This window comes from Hemibagrus wyckioides, linkage group LG05 (assembly GCF_019097595.1).
Source record: "Hemibagrus wyckioides isolate EC202008001 linkage group LG05, SWU_Hwy_1.0, whole genome shotgun sequence".
Lineage (NCBI taxonomy): Eukaryota > Metazoa > Chordata > Actinopteri > Siluriformes > Bagridae > Hemibagrus > Hemibagrus wyckioides.
In genome coordinates this window covers 15,081,890-15,100,539 of record NC_080714.1, presented here as the reverse complement: position 1 = coordinate 15,100,539, position 18,650 = coordinate 15,081,890, and the positions used below count along the sequence as shown (strand labels likewise).

Below are 18,650 nucleotides of genomic sequence, written 5' to 3'. Positions count from 1 at the left end.
AAAAGGTGAACAGGATTTCCTTAAATGTTCTTCAAGGCAGTGGAGCTGAGGGAGTGTTTGTAGAATGTCATGAAGAGGCTGCATTGTACACTAGTACATTTACCTTGTAAATTTAAATCACGGAGATATTTTTTCTTTTGTCTCTAGTTATAAAAGTAGTTTTAAATTAAGCTAACTATGGTAAAGGCTTGTTTAATTTGTAGAAACATTATTGGGATGCAGGGGTCTTGCACACACACACACACCTTGAGCTCATAGCCTGAATATATAAAATATCATCCCATGATGTTTATGAGATCCCTATTTAATTTATTTTTGTAGCATGCAGCTGAGAGACTCTCAATAGTGTTACAAGCAATTTAGGTGAGAAAAACAACAAAAACAACAACAACAAAACAGTATAATAAAGCATGAAAGATCATCTTCAACCATATTACTTTTAATTACTTGGTAAAAGCAACCTGAGGCCACACGCACTGTACATGCATTATTAATGCTTAAATTGAAGTGGTTTTCATTTATTTAGTTGCATTCAGAGGGATTTCTTTCATCCTGCAGTTCCTGAGTGAGCAATCCTCGAGGGAGCTCTGGCCCTGTCTGGGCAGGTACAACTCGTTCGCTCGCACCGCCTGGACACAACACAGAGCAGAAATCACATTAATGACATTGCACGGAGTCTTCCTCTGGATTATAGCTGGGTCAGTAGCTGAGCCACGCTGCATCATTAAACATCAGAAGCGAACAAAAAATGGCTCAGTAATGGGGGATGTGTCTGGAGACACACTTTAAAGAGTGGCTCGAAACGGATGGTGGCAGCTCCATTAGGAAAATGGCCGCCCCTCTGGAAATGAGGTTCTTCACTTATTGAAGGGGACAGCAGCTCAGTGCTGTGTGTGATAAAGGAAAAGCCTGCTGAAAGAGGGTGGGATGTGTTTGCACTGCAGCCGGGCGAAGCTGCCTCGCTTTGTCAGGATGATTATGAAAAGTGGGTGGGGACGCATGCAAATGGTGGCACTGCTGGAACACAGCTGGGGGACGGCTCATGGGAATGCTTTACCTCCCTCACTCATCTATAATGGATGGTGGTGCAGTTGAGTACTGGGCATTGGTCATGTTCTGTTAGCTTTATTTACAGCTGGAGGGATTTACAAAAATAATCGATTTTCATCTCAATAAAAATATAAACACTGTTCCTATTTTCAATTGTTCAATGATCTTTGTATTTGCTGCTTGAAGCTGCAGTGTTTTTTTATTTCAAAACAAAAAAAGATAGCAAATTAGTAAGTGAGGGAAGAAATGTAGACTAAAATGTGTTTGTGAGGTCAGTAATATAAAAATGTACACAGGTTTTCAGTGTATGTCAAATGCCAGCACAGATATATTATATGTCACACATTATCATGCACACATCTTGAAATTGTGTGCTGCTAGCACTTTTGCTAGAAGATAGGCTAGAGATCATAATTCAGGACAGAGAACTCAGATTGGTAATAAATATACACACACTGGACTAAGAATGGGAGTATTGTTGTGGCTTTTGTTAGCAAGCTAAAGATAGCTGACTCTCACAACTCGGAGAAGAACAGAGCAAGCTAAGGTTACCTCAATAGCTAGAGTACTACATATATATTTGAACAGTATTTGATAGACAGACAGACAGACAGTCAGATAGATAGATAGATAGATAGATAGATAGATAGATAGATAGATAGATAGATAGATAGATAGATAGATAGATAGATAGATAGATAGATAGATAGATAGAATACTGTGCATATGTGAGGATTGTTGTGACGCTGAGTTGCCAGTTTGATCTGATGTAATCTGTTAATAAGAAGAAAACTGTCATATGAAGTTTATTTATTTATTTATGTTATGATTTTTATTTTTACTATCTAAATCTACGCATGCTCATGAAACTCTGATGGTGCGAAACCGTTCTTGTGTGGAGAGAAAACTCATAACACATTATGAAGCAGTTAAAAATAGTTGAGGTCGTAAGACATCATATGGAACTATTGTAACTATCGTAACGATCATATCACACTAATATCTCGGGGCGGATATCCATCCACCAGACACAAAGTGCATGCTTGTTTTTTAACACTATAAAAGGAAAATACTTTTTTTAAATTTATTTATTTGCTTTAAATATTAATTGAAATGTTGAGTAAAGGCATGTTTCTCTTGTGTCTGCTTGGCTGGTAGACAATTTCATGTACAATTTCTTTTATTAAGCAGAATATTTTTGCTGTATGTATTTTCTTTTTTATACACAGTAAATTAGCAATGCTGTAAATTGTATAAACTATTACTGTAATATATCTGTCTCAATATTCCAATAAGCAACTCAAAACACTGCCAAGCTCTTGACTTATTTTTGTCACAGGGGAGATTTTTCTATATGTCCTATCAACAACTGCCTGCTGTCTGTGTGGTTAGACGCTGTGAGTGTTGCCATGGTGATGACGGACTTGCTTTGGTAGTCCAATCGTTCATTTCTTGATTGTTGTAGGCAGCACAAGACATGATAGTGCCATAAACACTCAAGCGATCGTTAGGCTTTCAGTGTTGGATGGTAAAAACTGACAGTTAAACACAAGGAAAACAAACATAAATCATATGTGAAGCATTAATAGTTATTATTAATTATCTATCTATCTATCTATCTATCTATCTATCTATCTATCTATCTATCTATCTATCTATCTATCTATCTATCTATCTATCTATCTATCTATCTATCTATCATTTAAAATATCCCTCGATTGCTTTTTTTTTATTATTTCTATTTCTCCCATAACACTGAAGAGATAACTGAAAAGGTAGGTATCCTCTTCATTGCAAATACTTGGGATTCATTGCAAATCATATACTAATATATGATAATATACTAATGTACCAAAACATATGTCTAACATTACTCTCTAGGCATACTAATTTGCTGTGAAGTGTGTAGTTTGTGAGACAGGACTGATAGTGTTTAAGCATGTGTTGACTAGCACATCATAAAATGACCTTCCTTCTGTAGCATGAAATTGTATTTTCCCTACAGATTTCTCTTCAAATCCCTAAATCCTACATCCATCCGTTTTAACTTCCAGGATGTCAAGTTCACAATGTGAATGGGTCGTATATATTTAGCTAAATCTGTGTTTTTCTGCTCTATTCATGATTGAACATAATTGAATGGGTTCTGTTATTTGGTACCATCACCTGAGACTCGAGTATCCTCCTCCTCCTCCTCCTCCTCCTCCTGCTCCTCCTCCTCATATGTCCTTCTCAGGTCTCCAGAGATATTCAATACTGAATGCCAAATGTGATTGATGAATGGTTAATGTGTCTGGAATTTTGACCTTTGCCATAATGGGGTGAAATGAAACACATTATCCATGTCCCGAATGCGGCCTGAACTTCAACAGCCGAAAAATGAAAAAGGTTACCATTTACACTCCGGTTATCTTAAGGACAAGGGTAGAATATTGTGTATACTTTTTCACAGTTATGGAATTGCTCTTCTACTATAAATACTTCTGAATAGGTTTGACTTTCATCGCATTACAACAAAAGAAATAAATGTCTAATCTGTAAGACATTACATTACTAGCATTTTTAATAACAATATTATTAATCGAAACTGATGTTATTACAATGATATGCTACAGACAGTAAAAATAATTTGTAAGTGGACAGAAAAATCAATCAGATGGACCCAGGCAGCTTGTTTGCTATGGCTGACCTTCAGCACCGCAACAAAATTGTCATTTAGCAGAGGCTGTCTCCAGCACCCTGCTGGGCGGGAGCCACCTGGGCCCTGCTTATTTTAGATGGATAGAAAGACAGGAAAATGAAGGGAAATAGATGAACCTGGCAAAGCCTTGTGATAGGATGATACAATGAAACATCCAGTGATTCACTGATTTTTTTTGGAAAACAACTCATTCATTCATTCATTCATTCTTTTATCTTTAGTAACGTTTTTAAATTATTTTAAATAGCAGTTTTTTATTCTGGTTAGTGTTTCTATAAATCCAGGAGGGATGTATCTACTGTCTAAAAAATATTTCTTGGCTGGTTTGGTTTGAGTAAATATAGGCCAAGTATTTTTTTTTTTTTTTAAAAAAAAAGGCCTGGCAAACTGAAACTGGCCAGTCCGTCTGGCAAAAAAATAAATATATAAAAGAAAAAAAAGATTTATTATACCAGCTGAGTTGCAGTTCTGTTGGTGCAAAACCTTAACAAAAAGATTTCTTCCTGAAGATGAAGCTGTAGATATGACTTTGAGGACAAGCTGTAGCTCAAGCACATTCTACAGGACTCCCTACATGACCATGGACCATTGAAGTGAGATCAGGGTTGCAAACAATGAGTAAGCACAAGGACAGCTGCAGTACAGACTGCTGTGAAACAAATATACAAATGCTAACATTTTTCATACAGACACAGACAATGAATATTTGTGTGCACAAACTGGGACTACACAGCTGGATCATAAAACTACACAGAGGGTTCATGAACATACACAAATGGATCATCAAAGTCACACATGAATCATATTCCACTGAACTGTTTATTTATGACTGTGAAGTACACAGAGTTTCACAATGATTACGCCTATTTCACTGCAACACCATTAGAAATTTGTTATATCTAATATAAGGGTTAATTATGTGAGCCTTTACTGTGAAACTAACAAACATCTTGTAATTGAGTATGGGTTTCCTTTTGAATCTGGTTCCTCTTAATGTTTTTTCCTGATATTTATCCTTGCCACCGTCACCTCTGGCTTGCTCATTGGGGATAAATGTTAGGGATAAATGGTAACACAGCTTTAAACTTTATCATTTTTCTATGTTTCTATACAAAGCTGCTTTGAGACAATGTCCATTGTTAAAAGCGCTATACAAATAACTTGAATTGAATTGAATCTTGGTCGCTAAGGTTTTGTCAGTATAAAATCTAGTCACTACATGTTTAAAATTTTTCTGAATAATGTAATATTTTTACTTTGAATATTAAATAACAGACACAAGCATGGCATTATTTGCAGGTATTTTTGTATTATTCCTGCATGTCTATAAAACACATCTCATTTTTTGTTTACTTTCTTTTTATTTTGAATTTTTCGTACTTTACACCTATGTATTTTTTATCTATAAATTTTTAAATAAATGACTATAGTCTGCCTTTTACTGCCTTTCCAACAATTGATTGAGACTAGTTATTAATGTACATAAAGCAGATCACACATGTGCATTAAAATTCATTAACTGAACAGTGAGTTTATACTACAGCCAGCATTAGTTTACTCTGGCATATCAGCACGCTAAATGAAGCAAGGAGCGTTTTGCATGGCAATACAAACACTTCTTTGAAATCTTTTGCTATTTCAATCTCAAGATAAGAGAAAATGCAAGAATAAAACATTTGTGACAGGTGTCCCAAAACGGAAAAAGTTTTGCATTTGCAAAATAAACAATTATACTTGCCCACTGCTTTGCAGCAGAAACTGTATGCTTCTGGCGTCATCATTTTCAGCTGTTGTTGTGTTTGCTAGGCACAAGCTGTGTGTATTTTCTCTAACCACAAATTAATGTGCTAATTAGTATGTGAAAATGCATTACCAATTGTAACCTCATATACTGAACAAGCCTTGTGCAGTCATGGGAAAAAGAAAGTACACCCTCATTCAATTCTATGTTTTTATTTATCAGGCCCTTGTCCTCACCAACTTCTATAAACAAAGGACCTCAGGTGACCAACATTCAGAAACGAGGTGGGGAAAAAATAAGCGCACCCTCTAATTCAGTAACATGTAGAACCACCTTCAGCAACAATAACTTAAAGTGTCAATTTCTTGTAAGAGTTTATCAGTCTCTCACATCGTTTTGGAGACGCTTGAAGCTATTGGTTTATGCACAGCTCTCGTAAGATCCTTCCACATCATTTCAATAGGTTTGAAGTCCAACATCTGATTTCCAACATCTGATTCCAACATCTGATTTTTTTCCAACATCCAACATCTGATTTTTTTTTCTTCTTTAGATAGTGATTCAAATGTCGTTTTGCTGGTGGTGTTTGGGCTGGTGGACATGTCTCAAGAAAATTCAGGTATAAAGTGTAGGTTGTTGTTAAATCAGTGGCTGAAAGTTTCACAAGTCCTGTGGCTGCACAGCAAGGCCAAATGATCACCCCTCCATCACCATGCTTGCCAGTGGGTATGCGGTATTTTGGTGATGAACTGTGTTTGTTTTTTGCCAAACATGGCACTGTGCATGATGACCAGTTCTGCCTTGGTCTCATTCCAAAGGACATTGTTACAGGATGTTTGTGGTTTGTTCAGATGCAGCTTTGCAAACATAAGTCATGGTGCAAACTGCCAAATGTTTTGTATTTATAGAGATGATCACACCTCTTAATGAATATCTAATCTTGCTTATTTCATGAGTAACACTTTAATTACTGGTAATTACTCTTACTGTTAATTACACTTGATTTCTGAAGGTTGGTTCACTTTTTAAAAATAAAATGACTACATGTTAAAATCTGTTGTGTTTTTGTCACCTGAGTTGTGTTTCATGACTGTATATAAACTATAAAATGCAGTTTTGGGACACACCCTGTCTGTCGGTTGTGTTATTCAAATGTCTCTTGTGTTATGCACTCTCTAACACTATGTTAATTTCAGCAGTGGCGTATTCAAATACATATCCTACAGGAAGCAGATAAAGCCTGTGATTTTGAGCTGAATATATGGACAGGTGGCAAAGGAAAAGCCATTGATTGTTATGCTGTATGCTATTTTGCTGGCATGGTTTGAGTAAATTTATCCCCTTAAAACTGTTGTCTTTATTCTATTTTGAAACATGTCAGCCCTAATCAGAATGATCTCATCCAGGACAACAATGCTCCAATCTCCAACAGTGCACAAGCATTCACTAATGAGTATGACAATGCCCTAAATCATATGCTATGGTCTTTACAGTCACTAGATCGCAACACAGTGGTACACCTATGAGCTGAAATGTTAGACAGCACTCACTATCACCATCATCAAAAGACCAGTTGAGGGAATATACTTAGGAAGGATGTTGTTTATCTCTCTAGTACAGCTCCAGAGGCCAATGTGTATACAAGCTTTCCCGAGGGCTCATGATGGCCTAACAATTTACTAAGAAATGTAAATATTTTTTATCCCTTAAATTTCTCACCCATCTGCAAATGTTTTTTTTTTTTTTTTTTTTAAATCACTGCTAAACTGAAACTATACTCCTGTGTAGGAAAAACAGCAAAAAAAAGTAACTCAATGCTGATGTGTTAGGAGGAATCTTTGCCTGCATAATGCATATTATGTATTTACCCGGCTTTGGGGACTGCATACCTCAAGACTGTTGAAGCTTTCCAAGAGTTTACAAGCTCAGGCAAAGCCGCTGCCATGCCAATATTCCCCTTTACCGTCATGCTCTGCAGCTTACACCTCTTTCCTTTATCCCACTTCCTGGTATTTAAACATCCTGGTGGTTTCAGCCTTATGCAGAAACAATGAATAGAGCAAAAGTAAGCACAATGAGGTCTGATGTATTTAATTATACAGTTAGATAAAACATATTATTGAACACATTTCTGCAGTAATCCTGACTACACACATAAAGCTAAGAAGTAAATGTCAGTTTCAACAAGCTGACACATAAACAAACAAACTAACTAATAAATAAATAAATAAATAAATAAATAAAGGATATTCTGTCCTGCTGCCTGATGCATTGCTTCGGCTATGTAGATTGGATTTGTCTTCCACCCCTTAATAAATGTACAAAAATAACTATAAATAACAATTTAGGTACTTTTTCAGTCTCTGGCTGGTTGCTTTACAGCCAGTGAGAGGATTTTACTTAGACTTAGTATGATTGGTTTTGTATGTTTCTAACAGATACCGGAATCTTCGTAATAATCACATAGTGTACAAGCGTATCAAAGTTGTTTATGCGCAGTCTACCCCATGCCTTTTCTGTCTTAATCATTTTACTTTATACGTTATATTGAAGTAAATACTCTAAAAAGTTTTTGAGGGTTTTTACATGCTATTAACATTGATTACTGGCTCTTCCACTGCATTTTCTTGTGCCCTGGATCACAGCGGCAGCTCATTGCTGACCATCTGACATTTTAATCAACTCAACCACTATTCTGACTCACTATCGACCAACTGCAATATTATTCCACAATGGAAATGATTAAATTAAGCTGCACAACTGGAGCAAGGCTGAATTAGCCAAACAGACAGAAGCAGGAAAAGACTAAAGTTGGCAGCCGTTAGAAGATATCAGATGCTAGATTGAATTGCTGGAATAAGGTTGGGGGATTACTGGACTAAGCCAGTTTAGAGATGAAAAAATTTAAGGCAAAGGATTTGCAGCTTTTGTCTGGTTAGGAACATAAAAAGGAATTATACTGAGACTGAATGTAAACAACGTAAATCCTTTCTTCTGGCTTGTAATGCCTTAAATAAATGCAAATGGTTTTTAGGGTCTGAAATTGTCTTGGTGTGCAAATGTAGATTTTGGGTTACAACATCCTAATGACATTAATAGATCTTGTTATCTTGGACAATTTCCAGTCCATTGGGTATTACCCAACAAATGTTCTCCAACACTCCGTGGATCCTTAGTGAAAGTGGCACTAAATTAATAATAATTAAGTTTCTTGTTGGCACTAAATTAATAATAATTAAGGATAATTCAAAAATATAAATAATCACTATCTCACTAACATTAGTGAGATTAGACTTTTGAGAATCTTTCTTGCTCATTTATTTACACACATGCTTTAAATTGAGTTAAACAAATCAATTTATTTTTTTTAAAAAAACTTTTATTTAAATAAGTAATTACACTTGAGTGAAGAACTGGTCTACCTCTGTTTAAGAGTTCATTTTCTGTTACAGTAAATATTGTATTACAGCTAAGAAAAATGACTGCATTTATGCTTCAGTTTTCACTTCTGGTTCATTCCTGTGTAATTTCTTGAGCAATTATATGCCACTGTGTAAGCCTGCTATAGACATAATTTATTTTAACACTGTGGTTTTATGACTAGCTGACAAAAAGACATAGCTGAGCATAGAGCTGCAGTGACCGGTATGAAGAGCACGAGTAGTTTATTTCTCTTTCCACACTGGTGCCTCACCTCTGACGTGTGTTAGCAACGTCTCTGACAACTCACTTTACTGTGTCTGCCGAAGGCTCCAGACTGATCCTTATCGTCTTGCTTATTCATGGCAGAAGACATGACAAATTACTGATAAATGATGCTTTTGTATAAAGGTGTTTGTATTCACATGCCCAGATAAGCATTTGCTTCCTTATCTACAGCTCAACTATTTATTATGCAAGGAATCTGCCAAAACAAGCTATCAGTGGTTTACAGCATGTGCTTAACTTTGACCTGTTTATTTTTTGTCATTGGTTTCATCATTGGTACAATGTGACCAGGCTTATGCACAGATAAAGAAATTCTACTAAGCAAAGAAAACAAAATGAATATTTGTGTCTACAATTTGAACTTCTTGGAGAACTGTCCATGGTTCTACTGAAGACTTTCGACCATCTCACTTCACTTTTCCTCGTTTCTGCAGACCTTCTAATTAACATAATATTACTTATTAAGGCAAAATATGCAGATTTTGCACAGCACATATGAACATTTCTAAATGCTGATGTCAGAAACACATTTCCTGCATTCATGTGTAAAAATCTGATGGCATAAGTTTTGCACTGCAGGTATACAGGTATTCCTAGTGCCATTGTCCACTTCATTTAGGAACGTTTGTGCACCTGCAGTTATCAATCATGTAATTATACAATCAACCTATCATTTGAGGATGATCATGCTTAAGTTATCATTCACATCAATCATCGGAATGGGGAAACGTGATCTCAGTGGCTTTACAGGCATGGTTGTCGGTGCCAGATGAGCTGCTTTTAGTATTTCAGAAACAACTGATGTGTTCTTCTTCTGTTGTAGCCCTTCCAACTTATTATTTTGTTCTTCACACCATTTCATGTGAATGCTAAATATTTCTGCATGTGACATCTCTCCAAGACATCAGCAACACTGTAATACTTAAACCAGTCCAAATCAGCGTTCATGCCACGGACAGAATAACTGAGATCAAATCTTTCCCCATTTTGATTAACTAAAGCTCTTGAGCTATAACTTGATTGCATGCATTGCACTGCTGCCACATGATTGGCTAATGCATGAGTCCGCGTGTGTTCCCATTAAAGTGGGTGTACAATGACTGTAATTATGGAATAAACTTAACAATTTAAAAAACACAGGAGAGCTTTTGTGACAAGAAATTTAAATGTTTTTATTAGCTTTTTTCATTTATTAAAGAGAATGTCTTTACAACATACATTTACTTATGAATCAGATGTTAAGGAGGTTGGAGAAGAACAAGGAAAAAACCCTTGTGAAAGAACAATATCTTACAGGAGTATAAACTTCAAGCCATTTTGGAATGTCCAGCTCTGTTCACCTCTAGCAGTGTGTAGTAGATGGGGTGAGAAAACAAAAGGCACGCCAAAGAGCCCACTGTCCACAATCAGCATCAAAAACCACAGGCCAAGATGCATTACTCAGAAAATGAGTGAGCGAGTCTGAGTGGCCCTTCAATACTCCGAATCTGATCCGAGATGGCCAATGCAGTCTGAATCTATGTACACGTTAGTCCAAGTAACAGAAGAGGAAGGGACAAATCCTGCTACCCTTCACCCTGACTAATGAGGGACTTCCATATCGGAAAGAACTGCCGACAGGAAACGTAGTAATCTCCAAACTACACCAGTCTGCAGAGACTAGACCAGGTGAGTGCTTTGATCATTTGTGGCAAATGTGAGCTCTAAATTGTTTCAGGGAAGTAGTTAAATACTCAAATCTGACGATTAAAACCCTCGTTGTACATAATAATGCTATAGTTAGGAAATTATATTAGTTGGCATCTGTCATAAACATCGAAAGCATTAAATTGTTCCCTAATATTATTCAAGTGCTTTTCTTTTCACAGGAGCCAGCCTGTATTTCCTGCCTAGAAACTCGAGTTCAACATGTATATTAAGAGCTTAGTGTCATTTGATGGGAAACATTAGACGTTAAAAAGCTATGTGGCCAATTAACCATTTCATTACATTGTACCAGCCAGAACCAAGGAGACTTTCCCAGGAATATACAGTTAATGTTGAAATTGTGAAACAAAAGTAAGAACATCATCAGCCCCTGAAAAAAAAAACAACAACAACAGAAAAACCCAAAAACAAAAACAACAACACTGACAGCACTGCTAGCACAACAAAAGGGCTGCTTTTCAAGTGTTTCATTGGCACAATTAGAAATCAATCACAAAATATGCTGTGTGGTTAGCCCCGCCCACCCGATATTTCCATAGTGACCAGAATGAACAACAAGAATACCTACATTCTTTAGTTGCTTTTTTTTTAAACAAACAAGGAAAATACATAATCATAAGGACTACTAGGTAACAGTTAACAGCTAACAAACTCTTCACTACTCAGGGGTGTAAGGCACAAATTTACACATGGAAGAAACAAACAGGCTATCAAACATGTAATTCAATAAGAGGGTCTGTGTGAAGATGAGACTCGGAAATGATACCTTTTAATACCTGCCAAATTAAAAAATAAAAATAAAAAGCATTTCCGCCATGCTGGCTGTAAGCCAACGCCCATCCAATGGTTTTGGAAATAATATGGGGATTTTTTTTTGTTGTTCTTCCTCGGCTCAGTCTTTGCACGCTTTCATGCAAAAAGTGAACCAGAATGGCACTCAGTGAAGCTATGGCCATTAGGATTAGAGGTTGCTGACACAATCCACAGTGCTGAATGAGGATGCACATGGAGACAGGACGGTGTGTTTAAGGAGTTCCAGTTTAAGGATTGTTTTATTTTCTTTCCTCTTCAATGTATTTTTCACAAAGGGAAATTCATCTTGGTGTGTGATACTTGATCTTAAGCTTTCTCAAACTCCTCTGGCAAAGTTCAATAAATAGCTCCTTGGAAGCTTTAATTCCCTCTGTAGCTCACTTAGAAACATCCGAAAAAAGTTAGAGGACTTTGCTTCAATGAGTTGTACTGGCTCCAGTTGAATGACTTTAAATAATTTTACATAATTAATTCAAAATTAAAAAGTTCTCTCTCTCTCCCTCTCTCTCTTTCTCTCTCTGAATCTAAAAAGAGTCAGTCTTTCTTCGAAAGCACTTTATTAAAAAATAAATACAACCAGCTATTAGTACTAACAGTCACGGGTTATTCAGTCACCTGTTACAGTAGACAATTCTTCAGACCTCGCTAAAGGCAGAACTTGATTGCTGTGTCCAGTAGCTGCAACACTGAGAGAGGCATTTCATCGTTTTTTTTTTTTTTTTATATCTTACTTCACAGTTTTCCTTTGTAAACCAGCTGCTGTTCCAGGCTGAGATCTCTGCAGTCCATGTGTTTTTGTTTTTCTAACTGGGGTATAACCCAGCTTCAGATCTATGCAATTACACTCCTCTCTGTGATCCACAATGTGCTTTTGGCAGGCTGCAAAGAAAACGCCAGTTGCGACGCGGTCGTGTCCCCAGCCTGGCGTACTTTCTTCTTACAAAAACTGAGCGAAATAGCAAAATGTGGCTCAGTGACAAGAGATTCGAGAGTCCCTCTCATTTCGGTAGCAGGTGTTTACATCTTTCACCATGAGGGAATCAACAGCCTGAGTTAAACACGTACATTTATGTGAAAAATGTTTTTTTGTGTGTTTTCTTAAAAAAACAGTGAGCATTTCCTGTACACAGCTGTACAACACAGATTTTTCCACAGACTGTTCCCTTGCCCCAGTTGGTGCTGATTATGTCCCCGAGTCGCTGCACTTCACTTTGCCAGAGAGGGCGAACTGTGATGGTTTGGGTGGGACGTCTGGTTTGCGGTGCCTGGAGCTGCAACGAGGCAACGAGCCATATGAGCTCAAGCTAGAGTGACGTGAAAGGCCTGAAGGAGAAGAAACGTGCATGGAGTCAAGCCTCTGTGGAGCAGGAGGAGGTGTCTCCGCACGGCTAAAGCTGCGCTTCCTTGACAGGTGAGACGAGTTGGACGAATTGGTGTTGTGCTGCTGCTTTTTCATGCCCATTGGGTATCCACGGCAGTACATATCTAGCCTCTTGCCCATCTGAGGAACAGCTGGAGGTACCACAGCTGCTAATGAGGCCTCCCTCTGGGGCACGCGGGGTGGCACCCCATCTGAATCCACCATGACATTGTGGCATGGGCTCTTCACTGTTTTGTACTCCAGTGTGGCTGCTTGATCATCAGGCAAATCTGTGCGATGTGGCTGCTCCACATACTCATGCTGGTGCTGGTAGACCTGCTGGTGCTGGTGCTGTTGTAACGGTAGCACCACCACACTGGGGATCTGGCCTGGAGATGCCCTCAGTGGCAGGTCATTGCCTATCAGGACATTAGGCGAGCCCATGGAGGCCAGCTCTTTGGCGCAGGCATTGATTAGGTTCTGGTTCCTCTCCCAGTCCCGGCTGGCACGGCTGGGCTTACGGCGCAGCTGCATGGGTGTTGATTCGGGTGTGGGAAGTGCCACTAGGTCCAGGTGCTGCTGCTCCTCGGCTTTGATAAGTGTTTTACCATTGTGCATCAAAGGAGCAAGGATGGCTTCAGGCCGGCCATCTTTGGCTTGCGTCTCGAATAGACCCGTCAGCTTGGTGACGCTGTTCATGGAGCCGCGCCTTGAGTTCACAGTCTCTCTGGTCTTTTTGTGTGCAGAGTGCTCTAGATGGCGCCGCCGATGGTCACATACACAGTAGACCACAATACCAGAGAAGACAGCACCCATGATGAATGCCAGGACCACAGCCACAGCCAGTAAAGTGATAGGCACCATCTGATCCCGGCCCTTCTGGATGCTCTCACGAATCACGCCTGCAGGTGAGAGTTGAGAAATTCTTTACACGAGATGAATCATTTGCACATATCAAATTAATTCAGTGCTATGGCTTAATAATAAACATGGACTAAACAGCACTAATTATCAGCACCAAGCAGGGATCATTTAATTGGTTATGTCATGCTTTTTAAATGGATAGAGTGCAACATTAAATCCTGCTAGTAATAAATCTCTTCAATCAATTATTTTGTGAGGTTTTCTCTCTGGACTATGGTGTCGCTTTAACAGTGACGCATGAAAATATGGATTCTCAGTTCTGCACTTATATCAGAGATTAATAAAAAAAAAAAAAACATGCCAAGGATTTAAAGTTCAGCCCCACAAAGCAAAACTACCTATACACAATAGCTGATAGCAGCAATGATGGAAGCTAAGGGACCTTAGAGTGTACTAAAGCAATGTACTCTCTGAAATAGGGTTCTGACAAAAAGCCTTTAAAGATTTGTCCAGTGGAACAAACCAAAAGAAGATATACCATCTAATGTTTGGAATAATAATATAAATTATTAATTAATCTAATAAAAAATGAACAGAATATGATGTATTTGTACCACAAATACACTATGTGGTCAAAAGTATGTGGACACACCACCAATCACAATATTAGCTTTTTGACAATCCCATTCCATATACTACAGTCATAGGCACAGTCATGGTTGAACATGCTTGAGCTCCTTATTTCCACTGAAGGGAAACTGTAATGCCACAGCATACATATATAACATATATTCTATGGAATTTTGCATCTCCAACTTTGTGGCAACACACTGGAGAAGATCCACAGTGTGTTATGAATGTAGATATTTTAAATGTTTTTAACAGATTTACCTTCAGTAAAGGTGGACATACATTTCAGAATTCCTAGTGTAAATTATAATCATGGATAATTGAAATTGACCATTTACTGTCTATATTTCACTATAATAGTACCTGAAATCCACGGTGTGATTGTAAATTAATACGTACACAATTTATGCACAGATAGTCGCATACCATTGTCGATTTAGAATAAGATTTATAAAAAGAGTTTTTCAAAAAAAAGAAAAAGAAACATGGACCAGCACGATAGAGCAAAAATATTCAGGATTGATCAGGATTTGCCAGAATCACTCAGAAGACCTTTCAAGTCTCGAGGCAGATGAAATATCAAAAAAAAAATGCAGCAGTCATTCAGTTGTATGTGTTAAGCTCAGATTGAAGCAAGGAATCTCTGTGATTGCCGATGTAGTCAGGGTATGTTTTTAAAAAAAAAAAAAAACAGTGAAGACAAATGCAATGTATAGTACAATGTAAAGTTGCTTCACTCTTGCAGGTGTTTTTTGGGAAATACCGTGCTACAAAATTACAGCAGCCATAAAACTGTACTAATTAGACCGAATTAGAACCAAAGTAACGATAAACACATATGTATACTTTTAAAATAAATTCAATGGAAAGCCTAAGAACAGTACTGTAGACTGAAAAATGAAGTTTGTAATTACCAGCTGTTAAAATGTTCATTTAAAAAGGTTTCAATGTTAAAATCTTTCAAGTTTAATGTTATAATGTAAATATAAAACATAACAGAACAATGGCTTGAGTGGAAATTTGTGTAGGCAGTCGAAAGTAGTACATGAAACCTAGCATGAGAACACGATTACCCCACCCCCACACCTCTATTACCTAGAACACTATTACCCCACCCCCACCCCATTTGGGGTAAAGCTTGCGAATATGCTTTACCCCACCTTGCCTACACACACACTCACATTTACAATGAGAATAATATTGTGTACCGTTTCTGAGCCTCTACACATGCACGTCTTCAATGTTTACACTGCACATCTCCACATTTTTCCTTGTATTTTTATTTGTTTTCCTCCTTCCTTTAATATTTGTAATTCATATTTTTTGTGTCTTCCTTATGTCCTATGTCAATAATGTCTTGAGTTTTCTGGAGGAATCAGAGAGTAAGATTTTCATTGTATTGTGTTTCCTGTACATATGACAATAAACTCTTGAATTTTGAATCAAACACAAATGTGAAGTAAAACTGAAGTAAAAGAGACAAGCCAATCAAATGAATTATAAGAAGTTACACCGACAACACCAGATGAAAGGAAGAATAAAGGAGCATGTGCTGTTGTTTCTGTTGTAACTCGTGTGAATGTGGTGTTTTCTGTATGGAGACATTTGTTTAGCATTTAAAGAAGGAGTCTCCAGTGTCAGTAGTTTGTAAAGTCAAGCTGTTTCAACACATGAGTTATGACATGGGAAAGTCTTCAAGATGAAGGGCTTTGCTTTTTGCGATTTCTTTGACATGACAAGTCGAAAAAAAAAGAGAGGCTAATGATGGAACAACTGTTTATAGCTGCTTTGACATAGGTTTGCTGATGTTTCATGACAGTAAATGTAATTATAAACGGAAAATAGTACAATGTGTCCATTAAGAAATAAACCATTTGTAATCACTGGCAATTTGCTGTGGTGTAAGAGGAATAAAACACTTTGGAACATGCTGTTAAAGTAAAAATAATCACAATGGGGAGATAACACATCATCCATAGTTGATTATTCTTTCTGATATGACATCATCAGATGCAGAAATAGTTGATCATGTATTTTCATGTATTTGAAAAACTGTTTGAAAGTTTGTACATAAGTGCAGAAAAAAAGAAAGAAAGAAGTAGAAGAAGAAAAATAGGAGAAAGAAGAAATTGGCTAGAAGGAAAAAAGAAAAAAGAAAAAAAAGAAGGCATAAATCTTGGGTAGAGTAGAACAGTGCACAGTGACAACACTCAGCACAGACTCATCTGTTTCCTGTAGGGATTAAGGCAAATGGTTTCCATCATCCTCACAGACACACTAAGGTGCAATAAGTCATGTCTAGTGAACAGACTGTGAACCAAGTTGCACTGGCCTCATGAAATCCACCCGGCCAGCCTGGTATCGCTCTGATCCTCAACACCAGAGATGGCTTTAAAATTCACTGTCTCTAGCTATGCAACTCCCTTATCAGATCTTTTTCTTCTTCTCAAGACTTCTGTAGATCACTATACATGTTTTATCTTGTGGCAAGTAGACGAATTGCGGACATGTTTTCTGAGACCCTGAATGACAAAGCGACCCGGTTATACAGTACACATCTGCTTCTTCTCTCCTAATGGAGAGATCTGAGAAGCTTTTCCTTTCAACCTAGTCTGTGAGTTTTTTTCTGCTTAAGTGAACCATTTTCCCTCCTCACTGCTCTGTATTTGATGTTTTGATGAGTTTCCCATTCATAACACCATATTGCCTACAGCAAGACAGATCTGCCTGAAAGAGAATTTTAAAAAGTGGCCGCTTAAGATGAGGGCTATGAACCGAGATTTAGTATGCATGACTTTAAACAAGTATTACTACAGACTATTAAGCTATTGCTGAGTTATGCTCCTGTTGAATATCATTTGTTAAAATGCGATTATCTAGTAGTGTAGTTGAGCAGGTTAAGATGAAAGGGCTAGTGTAAACCCACATGGAACACTAGGTAATTGTGGCATAGTAATAAAAAATAATGGCCTATGGTCAAAAATAATGGATTTGTGAGTGAAAAGTAAAAAAACAAACAACAATTTGCAAACAATGCAGCAATGCAAACTTTTTTCCTTACAAAGCTAACAAGTGATTTGAAGAATGCCTGCAGCATGCAGCTCTAAGTATGAAATGTGAAAGTAATCTTTTTCACCAGATCCCATAAAGAGATAAGATGGATAGATAATGTGCTAACTTTGGACTTCGGCTTGTAATATTACTATTTATTAAAGGTGATAAAAACCACATACCTTGGATGTGCTATCTTTTAAATCAACTTAGGGTTAAATGTGTTCTGTCCTTGCTTCTGCTTGCAAAATTATAGCCTACAATTTAAATTCTGCTATTCAGCTTCTTAGCTGTTTGTACCATTAATCTCTAGCTGCTTTCTGCATTAGCTAGTGAGGGAGCTAGGGGAAAAAAAAAATCAATCAGCCCCTCACAAATATTTCACGTCCAGAGCTGCTGTAGTCTTTCCAAATTTACTTATGCTTCACCATAAGGGATTTTTTTCCTAGTATTTAAACTTGGAAATTTTGTTCTAATCCATTAAGGCTAATGCAGCATCTCTCTAAAAGGTGTGTAAGCATGTTTACAACAAAAGTATTGATCGTTAACTTTTTAATTGTGACCAGTGTCCTACAAGATTCACCTTGAACTAAACTACATGATGAAAGGAGATTCACCTGGAGGAAGAACACTGAGCCTTAAATCTATGCTGTCTAGCCAGTGAACATTGTTTGAACTGGAGTGGAAAAAAAACAGGCTTTTCATTGAACAACCGGCGCAGGGACAGAAGCTCACTCAGTCCCTGAGAGGAAGGGAAGTTAAAGTGCTCTTCTTCTGCCTCTATGGGCCACTTGCTCTGACCTTGACACTGGGCTGCTAGGCTATTGAGAGCCCCACTTAAACAGAGCCTCCAGGCTTCATCAGACCTTTGAAGATACCCAACTTTCATGTATGAACGAAATTGTTTCTTGAATTGACTTCAAAGGACCTGTAGCTGTAAAGAAACCCTGGTCTCAGACAAGTGCAGCTCTATTAGTTAAAGGCACATGACTGCAAGGTCTCGCTCACTTTAAGACCTTATTTCT

General features: G+C 37.6%; 1 protein-coding gene across 7 annotated transcripts in view; it reads right to left on the bottom strand.

The window, feature by feature from the left end:
* sema6a (sema domain, transmembrane domain (TM), and cytoplasmic domain, (semaphorin) 6A) overlaps nt 1-18,650 on the bottom strand; it is a 76,988-nt gene continuing 58,338 nt past the window's right edge. For 4 of the 7 annotated variants that reach the window (XM_058389080.1, XM_058389082.1, XM_058389081.1 and 1 more), the window contains one exon: nt 10,347-13,982. In XM_058389080.1, coding sequence (XP_058245063.1) covers nt 12,904-13,982 — 1,079 coding nt within the window. In that variant the 3' untranslated portion in view covers nt 10,347-12,903. Of the gene's footprint in view, nt 630-10,346; nt 13,983-15,782; nt 15,941-18,650 lie in introns of those variants that run through there. The other 3 variants (XM_058389084.1, XM_058389085.1, XM_058389087.1) reach the window with 2 other exon arrangements.